Source organism: Dermacentor albipictus, unplaced genomic scaffold, assembly GCF_038994185.2.
Source record: "Dermacentor albipictus isolate Rhodes 1998 colony unplaced genomic scaffold, USDA_Dalb.pri_finalv2 scaffold_19, whole genome shotgun sequence".
NCBI lineage: Eukaryota > Metazoa > Arthropoda > Arachnida > Ixodida > Ixodidae > Dermacentor > Dermacentor albipictus.
In genome coordinates, this window is record NW_027225573.1 from 4,976,825 (window position 1) to 4,995,897 (window position 19,073).

General features: G+C 48.4%; 1 protein-coding gene across 1 annotated transcript; it reads left to right on the forward strand.

The window, feature by feature from the left end:
- Window positions 1–1,543: 1,543 nt before the first annotated feature.
- On the forward strand, window positions 1,544–18,512 carry LOC139052194 (beta-1,3-galactosyltransferase 5-like). The gene is made up of 2 exons (XM_070529267.1): window positions 1,544–1,695; window positions 18,164–18,512. Exons 1-2 carry the CDS (start codon window positions 1,544–1,546, stop codon window positions 18,510–18,512), a joined length of 501 nt encoding a protein of 166 aa, XP_070385368.1.
- Window positions 18,513–19,073: the final 561 nt, after the last annotated feature.

Genomic DNA, 19,073 nt, shown 5'->3' on the forward strand with positions numbered 1-19,073 from the left:
TTCGTCCACCCCCACAAGTAGCTTGCTGTGTATCTAACCTATTGCTTATCACGCTATCTTTCACCATTCAGGGGCCCTATAACGTAAAACTATTCCAATATGTTTTTATTCCAATCTCCTGACATCAAATTTGCGTAACCGCCGACGCAAGGATCGGGCGGTGACCCATAGGGTTATCTGAACAAACTAATCAAACACTCTCCTTGTTCTTCAATTACTCACTTCGGCAGCAAAGGCACGCCGCAAGGATCGGTTCTATCCCCTTTTCTGTTCAACGTGGCCTTGCTCGGACTACCGCCTGCGTTAGCTAGCATCCCCAACCTCAAGCATAGCCTCTACGCAGACGATATCACCCTGTGGGTCACCGGGGGCAGCGACGGGGACATCCAAGACACGCTGCAGCAAGCCATCAACGAGGTCGCTGCATATGTAGAACCACGCGGCCTGGCGTGCTCCCCACAGAAATCGGAGATCCTTCTGTACAAGCCTAATTGGGGAGGTTGACGTCCAGACCCTCAGCCGCCCGAGATAGAACTCCACGTGAACCAGCAACGCATACCTACTGTACCTAGGATTCGTATCCTTGGCTTACGCATCCAACAAAACGGCAGAAACACGGAGATACTCAAGCAATTAGATAATCATGTACACCAAACCACTCGCCTCATTGCACGCATCGGAAATCGACATCACGGCATGAAAGAAAGCAACCTTATACGCCTGGTAACCGCCTACGCCCTGAGCAGGATCATCTATGTCGCCCCGTACCTTAGCCTCAATGCAACTAACAAGCTCAAACTCAACACCATAATCAAGAGGGCCTATAAACAAGCCCTACATCTTCCCATCACCACCTCTAACGAGAAACTGGACGCCCTCGGCATTCATACCACAATAGAGGAGCTTATTGAAGCGCAGCGTATTAGCCAATACGAAAGACTTGCCAATTCCACCACGGGCAGGAACATTCTAGGCACCCTAGGCATAACCTACACCACCCAATTCGAACCAAAAGTACCCATCCCTCGAAACATTAGCCTCCGCCGCCTCGCTCCAAGGCTACAGGGCCGTGTCGGGCCTGCCCGGAGGGCGAGGGATTTGCACCTTGATTGATAAAAGGCTTACTCATCTCACCCAGGACCTCAAGCTGGCAAGTGGTAGAATTGAATACGTCATGGTTGAGATCCTGCTCAACGTACCAGAGCAGAATCAGCGCAGAAACAGCGTGTTCGTCCTCAATATCTACAGCAACCCCAGGGACTCGCGCCAGCAGTTCAAGACCATCCTCAAGAAAGCAACCGACTTGGCCGGCCCTCGACCCTTAGTCGTCGTCAGTGACTTCAACGCACCGTACGGCATCTGGGATTGCGTCTACGACACTACCAAGGGGCGCAACCTGTGGCAAGACGCCAACGAGATGGACCTCACTCTGGTCACTCACAAGAATTTTCCTACGCGCATCGGCAACTCCGTCACCCGGGACTTGACACCCGACCTCGCGTTCGTCAGGAACGTTGAGGACGTGGGCTGGGAGAACACCACCATGGAGTTCGGCAGCGACCACTACATTCTCGAGACCAACTTCAAGGTGTCTCAGAGTAGGATCAAGGAATTCATGTTCATCGAAGGGGACCGCTTTCGCAAGATTCGCGAAGAACCCGGCAAAGACAGAGCACCCGCCACCCTCGAAGAATGGTGCGAAGGCGTTCGGAACGATGCTTCCGCGGCTACCAAGAAAGTTGAAACCAATCTCGACGTCGAGCGGATGGACAGCAGACTTGCCCACCTGATCAAGGCCAAAAATGCCCTGCGCCGCCGATGGAAGGGCCAAAGGCTCAATCGCAGACTCCGAAAAAAGATCTCGGAGCTCAACAAGGTCATCGATGACCACTGCAAGGCGCTATGCCAGCAGCAGTGGGACGAGCTCTGCGAATCCATCGACGGACAGATGCGCAACGGCAAATCCTGGGGTATGCTGAAGCACCTTCTCGACGAAAGCGGCTCAAAGTCAAATCAGAGGCATACGTCGGGCCAGGTCCTTCACGAAGCCACCAGGTCTCACACGGTCGATGAGCTCGTCTCAAAACTCGTACAGAAGTACTTGCCCGTCTGTCGCGACGGAGATCCAGTGACCCAACTCCCGGACTACCGAGGCCCTCCACGCCCCGAGCTCGACGAAGACTTCTCCGTTGCCGAGGTCAGACAGGCCATCTTCGCACTCAACCGCAAGTCAGCGCCTGGTACAGACGGAGTCACCAACAGAATGTTGAGAAATCTCGAGGACACGTCGATCGTCTTCCTGACCGACAAAATCAATGAGTCCTAAAATAGCGGCGTTGTTCCTGCAGAATGGAAGATAGCCTGCACGGTGCTCATTCCCAAGCCCGGCAAGGCCCCGAACATCGAGAACCTCAGGCCGATTTCTCTAACCTCCTGCGTCGGCAAAGTCATGGAGCGCGTCGTCCTCAACAGGGTCACCGGGTACCTCGAAGACAACGAGGTTTACACGTACAACATGATCGGCTTCCGCGCCGGACTCCCGACGCAGGATGCAATGAAACTAATAAAGCATCAGATTGTGGATGGCCGTTCCAGGGACGTCAAGGCTTTGCTCGGTCTGGACCTCGAGAAAGCTTTCGACAACGTGCTCCACAGCTTCATCGTAAAGACCATTTCAGACCTGGGTCTCGGTTACAGATCCCATAGCTACGTCAGCTCTTTCCTAACAGACAGGAAGGCCAAGCTTCGCATTGGGGACTTCCGCTCCAACGATGTGCCCCTCGGAGGGCGGGGCACTCCTCAGGACGCCGTCATCTCACCCACCCTGTTCAACATCTGTATGATTGGTCTTTCCGAGAGGTTGGCACGCGTAGAGGGCGTCAAGCACACCATATACGCCGACGACATCACCTTATGGTGCTCCCGCGGCTGTGAGGGCAGAGTCGAAGAAACCATGCAGGAGGCGATCGACGTGATCGAGGAGTATCTCCGCCCCACCGGACTTCGATGCTCCCCCGCCAAGTCGGAGCTTCTGCTTTACAGAAAACAGAAGGGAGGCAGACCCAAAGATTGGAAGCCAGTTTCCGAAAGCAACATCAGTCTTCGTACTTGTGAGAGGGGGGGGGGGGTGATACCCAGGGTCGACGTTATTCGGGTCCTGGGCATGTTTGTCGAATTCAACGGCGGGAACGGAACGGCTCTCCGCAAGATCATCGCAAAAACGGACAACGCTTTCCGCCTCGTTCCCAGAATAGCAAACGGGCACCAAGGAATGAAGGAAAACAATCTCCTCAGGCTTATCAATGCCTTCGTGCTATGTCACTTTACGTACACAATTTCTATGCACAACTGGCTCAGAGTGGAGCGAGACAAGCTCAACGCTCTCATCCGCAAAGTGGTCAAGAGGGCTCTCGGGCTACCCATCAGGACCCATACCGAGGATCTCCTAAAGCTGGGGGTGCATAACACTGCCGAGGAGATTGCTGAAGCCCAAGAACGTGCGCAACTCACTCGCCTGAGCACCACAGCGGCAGGTAAACACATCCTCGAAGAGCTGGGTTACCAACCTGCGGGATTCCCGATGGTCAGTACCCCGATCCCTAGGTGCATTCGAAACAAGTTCGAAGTGGCCCCTGTGCCCCGAAACGTCCATCCCGTCCATAACGAGGGCAGACGCAAGGCCAGAGCAGCAGCCATCCTCAAACAGATCAAGCAACGAGACATTAGAGCAAGCTTCGTCGACGCCGCAAGGTACAGCGATGGGAAGACCTTTGCCATCGTTGTGGTCGACTCCAGCGGGAAGATTTCTAATTGCGCCTCCATTCGTACTTCAGACCCCGGAGTCGCCGAGGAAGCCGCAATCGCCCTCGCCCTGCTAGACGGTCGTAGGTCCGAGATATATAGCGATTCCAAAACGGCAGTTAGGGCTTTTCAGAAGGGTTGCATCGCCAAGCAAGCTGCTCGTCTTCTTAGCAACTCGAGTCGATATGCTCTCACGCATCATTCAATCCACTATTTTCCAGCTCACGTAGGGTCGGTCGAGAGTGCTCCCCTGAACCTGAATGAGTCTGCTCACGAGGCTGCGCGTGACCTCACCAACCGCGCTTCCTCTGCAAGAAGCACCGACTCCCCTCCTCCCTACGGCCACAGGGATGCTCCCGCTACTCAGAACGAGATTATTAAATTCTTCTACATGTCTAGAAGGGTCTTTGCACCCCCTCACCCCAGGTTGAATAGGGCGCAAGCCGTTTCTCTTAGGCTTCTGCAGACCAGTACGTATCCGTGTCTGTCCGTTCTCCACGGGGCTTACCCGGACGTGTATCGCGACGACGCCTGCCCCTCCTGAGGGCAGACCTCCACTCTAGCGCACATGCTGTGGGAGTGCGGCTCGACATACCCCAAGTTCATCAAGGAGGAGTGGGACTCGCTTCTGCGTAGCCCCGCTCTAGAAAAGCAAATCCTGGCTGTCCGGCGTGCCCGCGACCAGGCCGGTGGGCTAGACCTGCCGGTCCCGACGTGGGACTAGCCGGGTGCGCGACGAGTTCGCGTCCTCGCCGGACCTACAATAAATGTTTCTTCACTCACTCACTCAAGCATTCGTGCTCAACTAGTTATCCCACCCATACCTCGCAATATGCAGCCTGAACACAATCCGGAGCGATGTGCAGAACGAGCTAAACGACTACAAAAGCGCTACGACCAAGCCGCTGACGTAACCTACGTGGACGCAGCAGAATACCCCAACCGAAACGCCATGGCGGTTGTCGCAGTCGCGGGTTCGCAGTACCGCCTCGCCGCGGCCGCATCAATATTTACCACGCAACCCGAAGTAGCAGAAGAAACGGCCATCGCTTTGGCCTACGTGGCTACCAATGCACACTGCATCATAAGCGATTCAAAAACGGCCATTCGTAACTACACAAGAGGACTGATAGCACCCCAAGCGCAGAAGATTCTCTCTGGCACTCCTCCCTCAAGGCAGCGCCACGTGCAGATCATCTGGGCCCCTGGTCACTCGGGTCTGGCTGGAAACGAAGCCGTCCACGATGCCGCCTGAGCTCTCGCACACCGGGCGCATAATCCATTCTCCTGCGACTTCCGATCCCGACCAGCCCTCTGTTCTGCATCGCGGTCACGCGCGGGACCGAATGGTCACGTTCAGAAAAATTCTGCTCCACTACCGCAGAGAGCGGTTACGCTACCCCCCAGCACACAAAACACTGAATAAGTCTCAATCTACCACTTGGCGACTCCTTCAGACACGAACTTTTCCGAACCCCGCGCTTTACAACCGCATGTACCCCGATGCATATTTCCCACTCTGCAAAGCGCACGAGACCCGCGCTGGCCTCGATCATGTTATCTGGCAATGCTCCAAAGCCTCACCCACCAACACCTCCCGTGCTAACACACGCATAACTACGGCCGAGCAGTGGGAGACATTACTGCTCAGCTTGGACCCAGAGGAGCAGCTCTGGGCCGTCCGGATGGCCGAAGACGCTGCCAGAAAGCAATGACTGGCCGCCGTCTGAGGAAGGGGGGGAGGGGATTGGGGGTTAGTCTCCCTACCCTCGCCACCCCTGAACCCCATCAAGGACATAACAAAGTTTTATCTCTCTCTCTCTCTCTCTCCTTGTTCATAGGAGGTCACTTTTGTTTGTTTGAAAAACAAATGACGTTGCCTACACTGACCGGGCTCTTTTATCTAATTGGCTGACAAGAGGAGAGGAGCAAGCTCAAGTAGAGAGGGATTCGATGGGGCCAAGCCACAGCGCTGAAAATTGATACCCGGATGAAGAGGGTGGAGCCGGTTTCTCCGATTAGTCCCCTTTCCCTTAATTAGCTTGCGGTGGCTGGTCGAAAATCATGGCGGTATGCAACGGTAGCTTAAGAATGATGCTAAGACGAATACGCCGCAAACAAGAGTTGGCAGAACGAGGTCTTAAAAGTGTCGAAAGAGCTCAGAAACGTTATACGTCCGCGCAAAATGATTTATTACACGCCATTAAACCCATGCTGTCAGGCAGGTGCGAGTAGCTATTGACTGAGCCATCGGCGGCAGCCATCTTTTATTCATTTCGGAACGGGGTAGCCTGCGGATATTCAGAAGAAAATTCAGTTTTGCTCGGCATATTATTGGATCTTTAACGCGCAAACGGCACTTTGACGCGGTGAGCTTTCGCGGTCTTGTGACGTCGCGTGGCAGGCCGGTGAAGCCGATGCAGCCCGAAAACTTTTGACCAATAGCCGAGGTCTTATGGTAGAAAGGCATCGAATCAGAAATAACTATTTTTCTTTTGTTCGATCCAACCATGCATAATCAGTATGTACGCGTCATATCAGATGAGGAGCTATTGCGGTTTTCGTGACGTCCCGTCACAGACAAGGAAAGTGGGGTGATCCCAAAACCTTTTTGACCAATCGCGGAGGACTGATTGCAGAATTGGAATAGAAAAGTTTGAAATAGATTTACGTTATAGCGCCCCTGATTTCATTCCCGTTGGGATTCGGTTCGTAGGAAGATACATTTATAGTGGTTCATGAACCGGTTCACGACCCTGAACCGGTTCGCAGTGCGGTTCGGCGCAGTCCATTTTATCTTACCGCAAGGCGATATGATGCACAGTACTATCGACTTGTCCGTAAGGTAGCATGCACATGTTTAATCAAGGGGATGCTGAAATTTACAAATTATATAATGATTGCTGATTTAATTATATAATGACTGCTGATAATGATTGCTGATTGCTGATAATGCTGATTGCTGTGCTATCGTTTGTTAACGAAGCTTTCCCTCAAGTCTAACTATTTTGAGGCAGTTTTTCGTGTGCGTATCATAGCCACGCACGCTTATATCGCCTTCCGTTTCTCTACCACGGGTGTGCTTTAAAACCACGGCGCTGCAATTTTGCTTTCCTTTCCTTCATTCTTGTCCGCCCTTAAACTGGCTCTCTTCGCTACTACACGCAGAGACAAAGCAACAACGCGCGCATTAGATCCCATAGATGAGATGAATATTTACAATTATTATTAGGGTTTTCATTATATTCGAGTGCTGATTGCTGTGCTATCGTGTGCGTATCATAGCCACGCACGCTTATATCGCCTTCCGTTTCTCTACCACGAGTGCGCTTTAAAACCACGGCGCTGCAATTTTGCTTTCCTTTCCTTGATTCTTCTCCGCCCTTAAAATGGCTCTCTTCACTAATACACGCAGAGACAAAGCAACAACGCGCGCATGCGACCCCATAGAAGGGATGAATACATATATATTAGAAAATTATCAGTCATAGCTCTCGTAGTATAGCCTTCTGGGCCGTTTCCTTTCTTTTTTTTGTTCTTTCGAAAGCAGTCCTATTAGGGTTATTATAATTACACGAAGGTATTTCACCCTCGTCAGCAGCAGTCCTTGAGATAGCTATTCTGGCGGCTTGCTCCCTACGTTATGCGTGCCGCCCTCGCACCTTTTTAAGCTTTTCCTAGACGCTAGAGCTATACTACTGCGTCCGCGCAACCTCGACTGTCGCGGACAACACTGTCGCGGACAATCGACTGTCGCGGACAACATCAGTCCCTTTCCACGTAAGTATGAGGCTCGGTGCAGGAGCTATGGCGCTTGAAATTAACCTGGGGCCTGACGAACCAACCGACTGAGCTATCTTTCCGGGCAACATCCAAGGGTCATGAGTTCAAATCACCTGTCATGTTCCTTTTTTTCCCCTTTTTCTATTTTTTTTCTTTCTTTCTAATGTCTTTTCCTTTATTTTATGATTGTACGGGAACCTTCTTAAAAAAATATACATCCTCAATTAGGTAGGACGACACATGTGCAAGTCATAAATACCAGGTTCTCTAGTCGAGTGCCATCCGTGCGGTATAACCGATGTCAGATTGGTCAACCTTGACTGATCAAATAGGGCACCACTGTAGGTTAAATGAGGCGTACAACTCCTGCGGGACCCGCCGTGGTTGCTCAGTGGCTATGGTGTTAGACTGCTGAGCACGAGGGCGCGGGATCGGATCCCGGCCACGGCGGCCGCATTTCGATGGGGGCGAAATGCGAAAACACCCGTGTACTTAGAATTAGGTGCACGTTAAAGAACCCCAGGTGGTCGAAATTTCCGGAGTCCCCCACTACGACGTGCCGTATAATCAGAAAGCGGTTAAAAACCCATAATTTATATTTTTAATTTAACTACTGCGGGGACGGCAGAGTATCTGTCTCCCGCGCAAGAGAACCGTGGTTCAAATCCCGGTGCCGCGCTATTCTCCACCGGAAAATACAAAAAAAACGTGTGTTGAGAAAATCGCACAAACAGGCCTGGAGTGCGGCCTGATCCCGGCGACCAGAACCGGTAACGCACTCTCTCACCAGAGCAGGATTGGCCACCCTGGTGAATTGGCCACCTCCTCCCATATGAATACAACAATCAAACCCCGGCCCTCAGTCCCCAGCAGCCGCGAAGCAACTGACCACGGCGGCGGTCAGATCTGTGACGCTGCAGAGGGTGCTAAGAATACCTGGCTCCGGACAGGCCGCCATTGGAATCTGAACCTGGCAACGTTTAACGTTAGAACGTTATCTAGTGAGGCGAGTCTAGCAGTGTTATTGGAGGAATTAGAGGGTAGTAAATTGGATATAATAGGGCTCAGTGAGGTTAGGAGGACAAAAGAAGCATATACAGTGCTAAAAAGCGGGCACGTACTGCAGTGGCGTAGCCAGAAATTTCGTTCGGGGGAGGGGGGCTCACATTGCAGCTCGGCCTCCTCCTAGGAGGAAAAATTAGGTCGGATGCTCCTATCTAAATACACGTAGAAGGAAAATTCGCTTTTCTCGGCAACCACTGCACCAAATTTGATTATATTTGTTGCATTTAAAAGAAAAACTTAAATTCTGGTGCCTGTTTGTTTCGAGTTGTTGATTTATGTCGTCAATATTTTATTGAAAAGTGGCACAAATCGAAAAGTTTCAGAAAACGAAACAATTAAGATTATAAATCTGTAAATCAGCAATGACAATTGATATCACGATTCCGTGAATTGCACATAATAGTACGTCTACAGCGGACAAAATTGATATGTTACACATGAGTCTCAAAAAATTAAGTATTATGGAAATACGGCTCTTGCAGAACCCTTGTACATAACATAACCAATTCATGTAAGATACAAATAGACATATCCTATTTGTCCGCTTTGAATGGTGTGGTGGGTGCTGTGTACAGAACCGCGATATCTGTTCTTGATGCAGAGCTCTTAATTTGTAAACTTCGTCCTATTTTTTTTTCGAAGCTTCGAATTTTTCAAAATATTTTAAACAATGTTGCGGCCCTAAATCGAAATTCCGCTTCTAACAGACACTAGAATTTAACTTACTCTCTCAAATGCAACAAATTTCATTAAAAGCGATTCAGGAGTTATCTCAGAAAAGCGTTTCTGCGTTTTACATGTATCTGAATAGGCCGCGTCGGAGTTGCGCCCAAGCTAAGCTTCCTCTTAAATAATTTGCCTAGGGATCAAATACATGAATAATAACCTCATTGCCATTGCCCAAGATGCTGCAAAGGAATTCTTGAACGCTACGCACTGTCAATACAAGAAAATACGTATTTTTTCATAAAATATTATATTCGTATGTGCCGAAATTCGTGCCCAACGTAACTGATGTCAATGCTTCCATGTTTTTGTCTATTTAATATTAAAGAAAATATCACATGAACTTTAGAACTACATTAGTTCGAAATCAGCAAAGCAGTGCATGTCGCTGATATAAAAAATGTAAAGGCCATGAAATGAACAAGTTGAGGACAAATATGTTAATGAAACTTTGTCATTCAAGGTCCTTGTTTACATCCTTGTACATATGCAACGGCCAGTAAAAAATCTCAATGACGCTGTCATTTGTTCCAATGTATTACGCAGAAACATCTATCACCGGTCGTGTATCGTGAGTAATTGCACCGAAATTATACTGGCAGCAGAGAGCACGTATCAGAAGCAGGAGTTCTGCAGAGTATACGAGGGCGAGTCAAATGAAAGTGAGCCAATGCAAATATGTGACAAACGGGGTACTTTATTTAAAGTAGCCTCCATGAGCACTTAGACGTTTAGACATTTCTCTCATTAACTAACGAGTCGCGTAATTCCCGTCTCATAAAGCTCCTTGGGTTGCTGCTTCAAAACGTCTGCAACTGACTTTCACGTCATCGTCTGAGACGAATCTGGTTCCCATGAGCTGTTTTTTCGGTTGCCACAAAATGTGGAAGTCGCAAGGCGACAGAACTTAGTTGTATGGCGGATGTTGCAGCATTTCCCACTTGAACTTCGCCAGTTTTATATTAACCACATCAGCGACTTGGAGTTGGGCATTGCCGTGGAACAAGATGAAGCCATTCGTCAATTTTTCACGTAGTTTGTTCTTGACTGCGACACGCAGGCGATCCGTCGTTTCACAATATTGTAAACAAGTGATAGTCTCTCAAGATTCAGTAAATTCTATCAGTAATGGCCCCTGACGATCGAAAAATAAAAGTTAACAACACCTTTCTGGCGGAAATGGTGGCCTTTGCTTTCTTTGGGGGGTGGTGAATTCAAGTGTTTCCATTGTAAGCTTTGCCGTCGTGTTTCAGGCTCGTAGTAGTGGCACCATGGTTTGTCCTCGATCACACTTGCAGACAAGAAATTGTCACCCTTATTGTGATACCGGATCAGATGAGTACAGGCAGTGCCAAACTTCTCCGTATTCTGGCGGAGATTCAAAATTTTGGGCATCCATTGCGCACACAAGAGCCGATAACCGAGATGTTCATGAATTATGGCGTCAACGGTGACGGTGAACCGAACCGTGACTGATGTTCACACGCTCTGCCAGTTCATCGATGCTTATCCTCCATTCTTGTGTCATCAGCTCATCAACCTTTGAAATTTTGTAAGGGGTGATGGCACGATGGCTTTGTCCCAGTCTGGGATCGTCTTTTCAACTTTCACTTCCTTCTTTGCACCGTTTGTTCTAACGCTTCACAGTGGCCAATGAAATGCAATGTTCAATCTACACGGCAGCCATACGAGGAGTAATTTCTTTACGGGAAACACCTTCAGCTGTCAAAAAGCTCACGGAACCACGCTGCTCAACTTCTGGAGCGTCCATTACGTCACGCAACCATGTTCAACCAAGTTTATGAGCGCATTAAAGAACATTTACGCTCACACCTGCGTGCCACTTTTGTAAATGAGAGATGCCTGCGTGCTACGCGCAGGCCTTGCAGATAATGAACAAAACCATCATTGCGCGGGGTGGGTAGACTCACTTTCATTTGACTCGCCCTCGTACATTAGAAATGCGAAGATACAATGGAATATACAAATGCTAAGATACAGCTTGATAAAGGGCAAAAAATTGCCACTGGAAACAAAGCTTACTGCACGTATACACAAAACCTCGCAACAAGATATCTAAACATACGTATAAGTTTCCAATAAATCTACGTATCTAAGAAAAAGTCATGGTATATAATGGGTCAAACAAGGCTAATAAACATGTTGCGCAATCACAGATTCACAGAGTCCTAGATCCCGCCTCAATTCCATCCACTCGCCCCGATGTATCGCGCACGACGGAAGGCGTGGCGCGCTTGCTCCCCGCTTTTCTTCTTTGCGCACACAAGACTGAGCCACCATCATCGGCTCAATATCGAAGAAAGCACGAGACGCTTGGTTCACCAAGAACCATGTGAATACTGCTCGGTATCCTACACTGTCGAGACAAGACTTTCTGGAGAGGTTGCGCTCAAGCGAACGCGGTGCAATCCGTCGAGTCCCCACATTGATGGCGGCGAGCGACCATTGTTTCTTTTTCTCGTCTGCTAGCTAGAAAGCGTCCAAAAACTCTGCCAGGCGAAAATGCACTCGGCCAGAGAAAACCGAAGGCGCGCAGAAGTGCGCTGCGCGGTGGTCGGGGCAACACGTGAAAAACGCATGCGCTCTGGCTGGCTCTGGCAGCCCCCGGGTAGGGGAGCGAGAACAACAAAATTGAAGAGGCTCAACGTGGTCTTCGCGATTAAAAGTCGTAGTATAAAAAATAAATAAGAACGTAGTTACCTTGGCTGGCTTTAGTGTCTTCACTGGATGCTTTCGCGCAGATGAAAAAAAAATTGATATTTTTTATGTGACATGACGGCACGAATGAACCACCACAACGCTTCGTCTCATCGGGTCTCGCTGCGGGCTTTGTCAACTTGTCTGATAGTGCGTTAATTTGGCTAGTCTCGTTGTATGGCCCGATGTGCGACTTTGGAAAAGTTAATGCACCTTTGGCGTCAAATATTTATGGGGACATTAAACTTACAAAGTTACGTAATTGAAAATCTAAAGCACACGTTTGGAAATGTCAATGCACCTTTCAGATCAAAAGTTTATGAGAACTTTATACCCATAATGTTTCGGAATTGACATACACGCGCTCCGTAGATTCCGTGATAGAGTGTAGAATCCGCAGCCTCCGCGATATGCCGCGGCGAGCCCGTTCGCCATCAAGACGTCCTTGAAACTTAGAGCTCGGATGGAGCTGCTTGCGTTGTGACTCCCGGTCCATGGGCGTTGCCGCGAAACCCAGCCCCAGTTCGCAATTTTTGCGGTGAGATGGCTTTTCGAGCATGAAAAATACGTTCTAGACAAAATCCAGAATGATTTCCTGCGCCGGGGGTTGCTTTGGTCGGCGGTGCATGGAGAGCGCGAAAAAATTTCGGGGGGGGGGGGGGTTGAAGCCCCATAAGACCCCCCCCCCCCTCACCTGGCTACACCCCTGACGTACTGTGCTACCGGGGCTTAGCTGAGAGACGAGAACTAGGAGTCGGATTCCTGATTAATAAGGAAATATCTGGTAACATACAGGAATTCTATAGCATTAACGAGAGGGGGGCAGGTCTTGTTGTGAAACTTAATAAGAGCTACAAATTGAAGGTGGTACAAGTCTATGCCCCTACATGCAGTCATGATGACCAGGAAGTCGAAAGCTTTTATGAAGACGTGGAATTGGCGATGGGTAAAGTCAAAACAAAATACACTATACTGATGGGCGACTTCAATGCCAGGGTAGGCAAGAAACAGGCTGGAGACAAGTCAGCGGGGGAATATGGCATAGGCTCTAGGAATAGCAGAGGAGAGTTATTAGTAGAGTTTGCAGAACAGAATAATATGCGGATAATGAATACCTTTTTCCGCAAGCGGGTTAGTCGAAAGTGGACGTGGAGGAGCCCGAATGATGAGACTAGAAATGAAATCGACTTCATACTCTGCGCGAACCCTGGCATCATACAAGATGTAGACGTGCTCGGCAAGGTACGCTGCAGTGACCATAGGATGGTAAGAACTCGAATTAGCCTAGACTTGAGGAGGCAACGGAAGAAACTGGTACACAAGAAGCCAATCAATGGGTTAGCGGTAAGAGGGAAACTAGAAGAATTCCGCATCAAGCTACAGAACAGGTATTCGGCTTTAACTCAGGAAGAGGACCTTAGTGTTGAAGCAATGAACGACCATCTCATGGGCATCATTAAGGAGTGCGCAATAGAAGTCGGTGGTAACGCCGTTAGACAGGAAACCAGTAACCTATCGCAGGAGCCAAAAGATCTGATCAAGAAACGCCAATGTATGAAAGCCTCTAACCCTATAGCTAGAATAGAACTGGCAGAACTTTCTAAGTTAATCAACAAGCGTAAGACAGCGGACATCAGGAACTATAATACGGATAGAATTGAACAGGCTCTCAGGAACGGAGGAAGCCTAAAAACAGTGAAGAAGAAACTAGGAATAGGCAAGAATCAGATGTGTGCGTTGAGAGACAAAGCCGGCAATATCGTTACTAATATGGATGAGATAGTTCAAGTGGCTGAGGAGTTCTATAGAGATTTACATAGTACCAGTGGCACCCACGACGATCGTGGAAGAGAAAATAGCCTAGAGGAATTCGAAATCCTGCAGGTAACGCTAGAAGAAGTAAAGAAAGCCTTAGGAGCTATGTAAAGGGGGAAGGCAGCTGGGGAGGATCAGGTAACAGCAGATTTGTTGAAGGATGGTGGTCAGATTATTCTAGAGAAACTGGCCACCCTGTATACGCAATGCCTCATAACCTCGAGCGTACCGGAATCTTGGAAGAACGCTAACATAATCCTAATTCATAAGAAAGGGGACGCCAAAGACTTGAAAAATTATAGACCAATCAGCTTACTGTCCGTTGCCTACAAAGTATTTACTAAGGTAATCGCAAATAGAATCAGGAACACCTTAGACTTCTGTCAACCAAAGGACCAGGCAGGATTCCATAAAGGCTACTCAACAATAGACCATATTCACACTATCAATCAGGTGATAGAAAAATGTGCAGAATATAGCCAACCCTTATATATACCTTTCATTAATTACGAGAAAGCGTTTGATTCAGTCGAAACCTCAGCAGTCATAGAGGCATTACGGAATCAGGGTGTAGATGAGCCATATGTAAAAATACTGGAAGATATCTATAGCGGCTCGACAGCCACCGTAGTCCTCCACAAAGAAAGCAACAAAATCCCAATAAAGAATGGCGTCAGACAGGGAGATACGATCTCTCCAATGCTATTCACCGCATGTTTACAGGAGGTATTAAGCAACCTGGAGTGGGAAGAATGGGGGATAAAAGTTGATGGAGAATACCTTAGCAACTTGCGATTCGCTGATGATATTGCCTTGCTTAGTAACTTAGGAGACCAATTGCAATGCATGCTCACTGACCTGGAGAGGCAGAGCAGAAGGGTGGGTCTGAAAATTAATCTGCAGAAAACTAAAGTAATGTTTAACAGTCTCGGAAGAGAACAACAGTTTACGATAGGTAGCGAGGCACTGGAAGTGGTAAGGGAATACATCTACTTAGGGCAGGTAGTGACCAAGGATCCGGATCATGAGACTGAAATAACCAGAAGAATAAGAATGGGCTGGGGTGCGTTTGGCAGGCATTCTCAAATCATGAACAGCAGGTTCCACTATCCCTCAAAAGGAAAGTGTATAACAGCTGTGTATTACAGTACTCACATATGGGGCAGAAACCTGGAGGCTTACGAAAAGGGTTCTGCTGAAATTGAGGACGACGCAACGAGCTATGGAAAGAAGAATGATTGGTGTAACGTTAAGGGATAAGAAAAGAGCAGATTGCGTGAGGCAACAAACGCGGGTAAATGACATCTTAGTTGAAATAAAGAAAAAGAAATGGGCATGGGCCGGACATGTAATGAGGAGGGGAGATAACCGATGGTCATTAAGGGTTACGGACTGGATTCCAAGGGAAGGGAAGCGTAGCAGGGGGCGGCAGAAAGTTAGGTGGGCGGATGACATTAAGGCGTTTGCAGGGACAACATGGCCACAATTAGTACATGAACGGGGTAGTTGGAGAAGTATGGGAGAGGCCTTTGCCCTGCAGTGGGCGTAACTAGGATGATGATGATGATGATGATGATGATGATGACGTGAAAATTTTCATGCATATACACTTATAGAAGACGGAGATAATTAACGAAAATCTCTTTGTCAGCGTATGGCATGCGTAGCTTCCGCACTACTTACTTTGACACCAGCAAAGTCAGTTAATTTTTGTTTTGCTTCAGGTTTTTACTGCAGGACTGGGGTGAGGAACTGTGGCATGTGATCGATGGTGTCTAAGACAGTACGAATTGACATAGTTCTACGTAAATAACAACTTCACACTTCCAGTTTGTAGCAAAGAAAGAAGCCAGCATTTGGCATTTCGTTCAGTTTTCTGCTTTATTTTTTTTTAGAATCAGGTGAGGCCAACGATGCTTCTGAACGATGAAGAAGAACTGCTTGTGTTGAGCCATAGGGCAATGTTGCTTGCGCATCTGAACGTGGCACGGTGTGTTGTGTTTGCTAACGGCGGAAAAGGAAGTCAACAGCACTAACGCTGCCCCGCGAATAATTTCTTCTACTCGAAAAACGTTGTGATGTTCTTGATTAAGAAACAAGCGTGCGTCGAACCACTGAACACAATAAAAGCCAATTTCGCGTACCATTCCTAGGCGCTCTTATCACTCAACGAGAAGGTGACGGCATTCATTAGCGACCACAGTGTTATGGTTGCAAAAAGTCATGCAGCTTAACTGGTTGACAGCCATCCTCGAGGACGTCGTCTTTCTCGCTCTCCGTGTTTACATAGTTTATCTAGCTTTAGTAAGAAGTTGGTCTAACGGCCGAATCTGGGGCGTCGCCAGAAATGTTGATTCCACTGTGCCCCTGAAACAACTTTTCGGCCGCGGAACATAACAGGCATGGCCGACTTGAAAAGTGCGAGCGTTTCGGCCTAGGTGGCCGTAGTTATACGAGCACACACCCATCGTCTATCTCTATTCTCGCACACAATGCAGTTCTTGAGTCGTAACAATGTGCCAGTAGGGTGCGCCCATTAAAGAAGCGGTTAAACAATCGTGCAAACTTTTGAGCCGCTGTAGTAGTTTTATATTCTTGAACCGTTTCGGGTCAAGCCGGTTACCATTATTTTATTTTTCGTTTCAGGTTCAGTTAGGGTTCAAGTATGGTAAAAAATTACCGGTTTGGTTTTGGATTAAGTTCCACATGAAATTCCGGTTCAAGTTTCGTTCAATAAGCTGCATAAATCTCCAACTTTTATGAATTATTAACTAAGCCCACAATGTATTGAGCAGCAGGTGTACGTCATATAGTTCACTTTAAAAAACAAAGAAAAGAAGGCTTTTCTCTATTTTTCTTTCTTTTTTCTCAATATTTGACATTATGGTCGACTAATTTTAGGGGCAATTCTATTGGGGATCAATGACCCACGATGACATACATGCATGGACATTTGGGAACTTCGTCAAGGGACATATATGGCTAATCTCTACATTAATGCTGCCTTCAAAGCGCAACTTTCTTCATGGACCTGGACAGATTACGATGCTGCAGTGTTTGCACTATGGAAAGTAAAAAAGTCGTGACGGGTGATGCGTAAATGGGGTGCTGGTGAGGAGGGGACGTTGCGCAGACGAAAGCGAAAAGCGTCCTCCACCTTCGCAGCAAAGAGGACAACCGTTCACGGTCTGGCGGCAAAAACGCGCTCACCACGGCGAGCTAGTGTAACGTTGGTATACTCTACTAAATTAAATTATGGGGTTGTACGGGCCAAAACCACTTTGTCATTATGAAGCATGCCATTGTAGAGGACTCCTGAAATTTCGGCTACCTGGGTTCCTTTAACGTGCCCCTAAATCTAAGTTACACGGGTGTTATCGCATTTCGTCCCCATCGAAATGTGGCCGCCATGGCAGGGATTCGTTCCGGTGACCTCGTGCTCAGCAGCCCAACATAGACACTGAGCAACCACGGCGGGTAAACTCAGCTAAAGCGAGTCGCACGTTTGCAACGAAATTCACGCACAGCCACACGTCCCGCTGTCTAACCTGTGCTTGAATGAAAAGAGCAAGGCGCAATTGGCCATCACAGAAGAAGAACACAAACGACAGGACCGGTGTTTGTGTGCTTCTTTTGTGCGGTTCTATTGCGCCTTGCTATTTTAATTCAAGCATGAACCGACTAGACCAAGCAAGAGTTTTGCCTGTGCTGGGTTGTGGGGTGCAGCCGCGCAACAACTGCACAACACAGCGACGCGTCAACTATATATATATATATATATATATATATATATATATATATATATATATATATATATATATATATATATATATATATATATATATATATATATATATATATATATATACATATATATATATATATATATATAGGAAAGTGGTGCATGAGAAAAGCATAGTATGATTTAAAACCGGATAATCTGTCCTAGCCTCCAACTCTAAAGTAAGACTCGGTGTCTCCCAGGCCCGATTTGGAAGGGCGTGCATTGGGTAAACGGGGCCTATCCCTAAGACTGTGCAATGCCGGAGAGGTGCGTAGTAACTAGCTCAGTATGGATGAGGTGCAACGCGAAAGCAAGTGGCAAAGCACTATAGTGCATTCGTGCTAAGTGCACTACACTGCTTCCGTAGAGTGCAGCATTGGGACAGAAAAGGATTCGCAATTTAAAAAAAAAATGATAAAGGCCGCCCGCAGCTGCGAAACACACAAATCACCTGTATCTGCTCGCTTACAGGTACTACGGAAGCACAGCCGGCTCGTGGGTGCCGGTCTACTTGTCCGGTGCTGCGTACGTGATGTCGGGGGCCATCGTGGGTCCGATGCTTCGGAAGGCGCTGCAGACGCCCGCCCTGCACCACGAAAATGTCTTTCTCACAGGAATCGTCGCCTCCGAGCTGCACCTGAGACTGTTCAACTCGCCCTGCTTCGCCTGCTGCGACGAGCTGGCAGACCCGTGCGCTTACCGCGCACTGCTGGCGGCCACAGTCGCCAAGCCCGACAGCCTTTACACCGCGTGGAGGCTCGCGCGGGGTCAGACGGCCGAGGCCTGCTGTCCGCTCAACGGCACCGACCGCCGCTGCTGATGGCCCACGCGCGCGTAGTTGCTGCCGGCGTGCTGTTGCGCTACATGGCAATAAAAGATGACGATGTGTGACGTTGTTTCGGTACATGTCTGCGGAGGGTCGTAACGGATACGTGTTTGAAGGTGTACAGTGAATGGCGTTTTCTTTCCTTTTCATGATTTATCAGAAAAAAAAATTATCAGTCGGATGGTCCACCTTGGGCAATCTTGCATGCAGCGCATGCCCGTCGTGGGGTCAGCATTTTGCTATCTTGGAGTACCGGCGCAGCGCTGTCAAGGATTAGGCCGAGAGAAGAGCGCACGAACACAAAGACACGGTGTTCTTGTCAAATATCTACTCGGGTCCTCGTTTTGCTAGCGCTACGCTAGTATTACAACATGGCATTCCAAGAATCTCGCACTGCGACACTGTTGACCGCTTTTTGCCAAGAGCAGATGGGAAGCACATGAGAAATAAAATTATCTCATAGAAAGGTAGCGACTAGTTTCGTACTGTTCGCGTCAGTTTCTCGCTTCATACCGGTGGAGTCAATGTTAAATTAGCACAAGCAGCCGGTGTTGT

What these genes read in the sequence shown, in the direction of transcription:
- LOC139052194 (XM_070529267.1), top strand. Translation starts at nt 1,544, where the DNA reads ATGGAGTTCGGCAGCGACCACTACATTCTCGAGACCAACTTCAAGGTG. An exon ending in CCCGCCACCCTCGAAGAATG is followed by an intron (nt 1,696 to 18,163) that starts GTGCGAAGGCGT and finishes GCTCGCTTACAG; the next exon opens with GTACTACGGAAGCACAGCCG.